General features: G+C 31.9%; 2 protein-coding genes across 2 annotated transcripts in view; one reads left to right on the forward strand and one right to left on the reverse strand.

The window, feature by feature from the left end:
* Positions 1 to 1,911, forward strand: part of LOC108966414 (pre-mRNA-splicing factor ATP-dependent RNA helicase PRP16) — a 47,314-nt gene that overhangs the window by 5,395 nt on the left and 40,008 nt on the right. The window lies entirely within an intron of this gene.
* The window catches only part of LOC108966415, a 12,934-nt gene continuing 11,754 nt past the window's right edge, over positions 732 to 1,911 (reverse strand). Inside the window, exons 2-4 of the mRNA XM_018929294.1 lie at positions 1,278 to 1,456; positions 1,048 to 1,152; positions 732 to 951 (exon numbers count right to left, since the gene is read on the reverse strand). Of these exons, the coding sequence (XP_018784839.1) occupies positions 859 to 951; positions 1,048 to 1,152; positions 1,278 to 1,456 (377 nt within the window). The 3' untranslated portion in view covers positions 732 to 858. The remainder of the gene's footprint in view (positions 952 to 1,047; positions 1,153 to 1,277; positions 1,457 to 1,911) is intronic.

Raw genomic sequence — 1,911 nt, forward strand, 5'->3', positions numbered from 1 at the left:
TTCTTTGAAAGCTCTCGCAAATTCAGTCTTAAAAAGATGTGTATAAGAGACAGATATAACATTCAAATTATATATAAAATAAAAATTATACATATAATTAAAATTATATAAAAAAATGTATAATCTTAAAATTTTATAAATTAAAGAATTATATGTAAACTAAAAATGAAACACAATATAACAATAACAACGAGAAACTGCATTTAAAAGCCATGTTAAAGTTGCTAACCGCTCCTTTAGTAATACTTTGGTTGCTTAGCACGTTGCAATTTACAATATAACTCGCTCGTAGTTTTGCGCAATGTCTGTCGCTGAAGTACTTTTTTATAGCAATTTTTGCGTTTTTTGATTTTTTCAAATTCCTTTGCGTTTTCATACATAATACTTGTTTCTGTTTTTTTTTTCAAGCAAGTTTTCTATATATTTCTCGTTTAAGCGGCGCCTGCGCACAAACATTTGTAACAAATTTCCGCAAACAATTGCGTTTTGGGTTTTGAGCACCGCATGTTATTCGGTTTAACAAATTTACATGCCAATCTGCGCATTTTAAACAATAATAATATAATATTTATGAGCTACGTTTTTATCGATAACATTTTAAAGTAATTTTTTAAGTTGCTAATTGGAAATCAATTATGAAATAAGCTTTCGGAGACGTGCTTACAATTTGTTTGTGTTTTTTTTGTGTTTTTTTTTTGTTTGCTTTTTGGGTTTTTTATGTTTTGCTTAACTTCAGTACAGTATTTTTCGTTCTTTATCTCTCTCCTTTGATTGATCGATTGATCGTGAATCCTCACTGGATTTGCTGAAATCTTCTACGCCGCTAAGTGTTCTCTATATATATGGGTGTGTGTGTGTTCACTTGGAGGTGGAGTAGGATTTCTGTTTGTTCATGAGCAGTATCATGCCGGCGTTCATGCCAACGCTGCCCCACTTCACGCACTCGGACATCTGCAAAGGCATTAATGAAAAAGTTAGGTTATATTTTGTTAATTTTAAAACATTTTTGTTATGTGTGTACAATTATATGCACGTGAGTGTACCAACCTGTCGCTTTCGCACGTCCTGCTGGCGGCTGCCATACCGGCACCAGTACACAAAATGCTTATTATTATTCCAGAGACTGTGTTTGGCCTTGCGCGCAAAGGACACCTGTGCGTGTGCAAAGATAATAAATCAATCAATAATCAGCCAAATGCTTTACTATTTCAAATAACAATTTTTAGCAATTTAAGCAAAATTTTGTATAAACTTGTTGTTATAAGTGTCCAACCAACCTGATTGCGTATGTCCTTCTCATTGTGTGCTGATTTCTCCTTGTCGGCGAAATTGTTGATGCGCAGTTCCCAGCCTTGATTCCAGATATCCTCCAGCGTGAGTTTGAGCATTTTGAATGTACCGTTTTCACGTATTTTCACAGTGTAGATTTCAATGGTGTCGGGTTTGGGTTTATTGTCTGCAAAGAGTAGGGAGAGTAAAGTTAAATTTGCTGCTAAAATTTTTTTGATATGAATGTAGAGTAATTTACACACATACATACATTCTTATATACATATATATATAATAGAGTTATTTTTATGCGTGCAAGGTTTATCAATTTATTTTATCTAAGTAATATTCCAGTGCAAAAGAAGTGCTATAAATCCAGTGTGTGTTTTGCGCTGTAAAAATTCATTCTCAAGTTTATTGCGCCAAGTCACTTTTAACTGTTATTTGCTTAAATGCTGCCATGTCTAAATAAAGCTAAAGCTGTATAAATGTATACATATCTGCTTATTTATGTTGGTAGATTTGTTGTAGCATTTTATAAATTCCTGTGAAATATTGAAGTCATTATCTAAAATTATTTATTTTAATATTTATTAGCTACGTTGAATTATAAATTTTAGAACTTTTAGTATAAAAAATTAT

Source organism: Bactrocera latifrons, unplaced genomic scaffold (assembly GCF_001853355.1).
Source record: "Bactrocera latifrons isolate USDA-ARS-PBARC rearing strain unplaced genomic scaffold, ASM185335v1 scaffold_16, whole genome shotgun sequence".
NCBI classification, from domain to species: Eukaryota; Metazoa; Arthropoda; class Insecta; order Diptera; family Tephritidae; genus Bactrocera; species Bactrocera latifrons.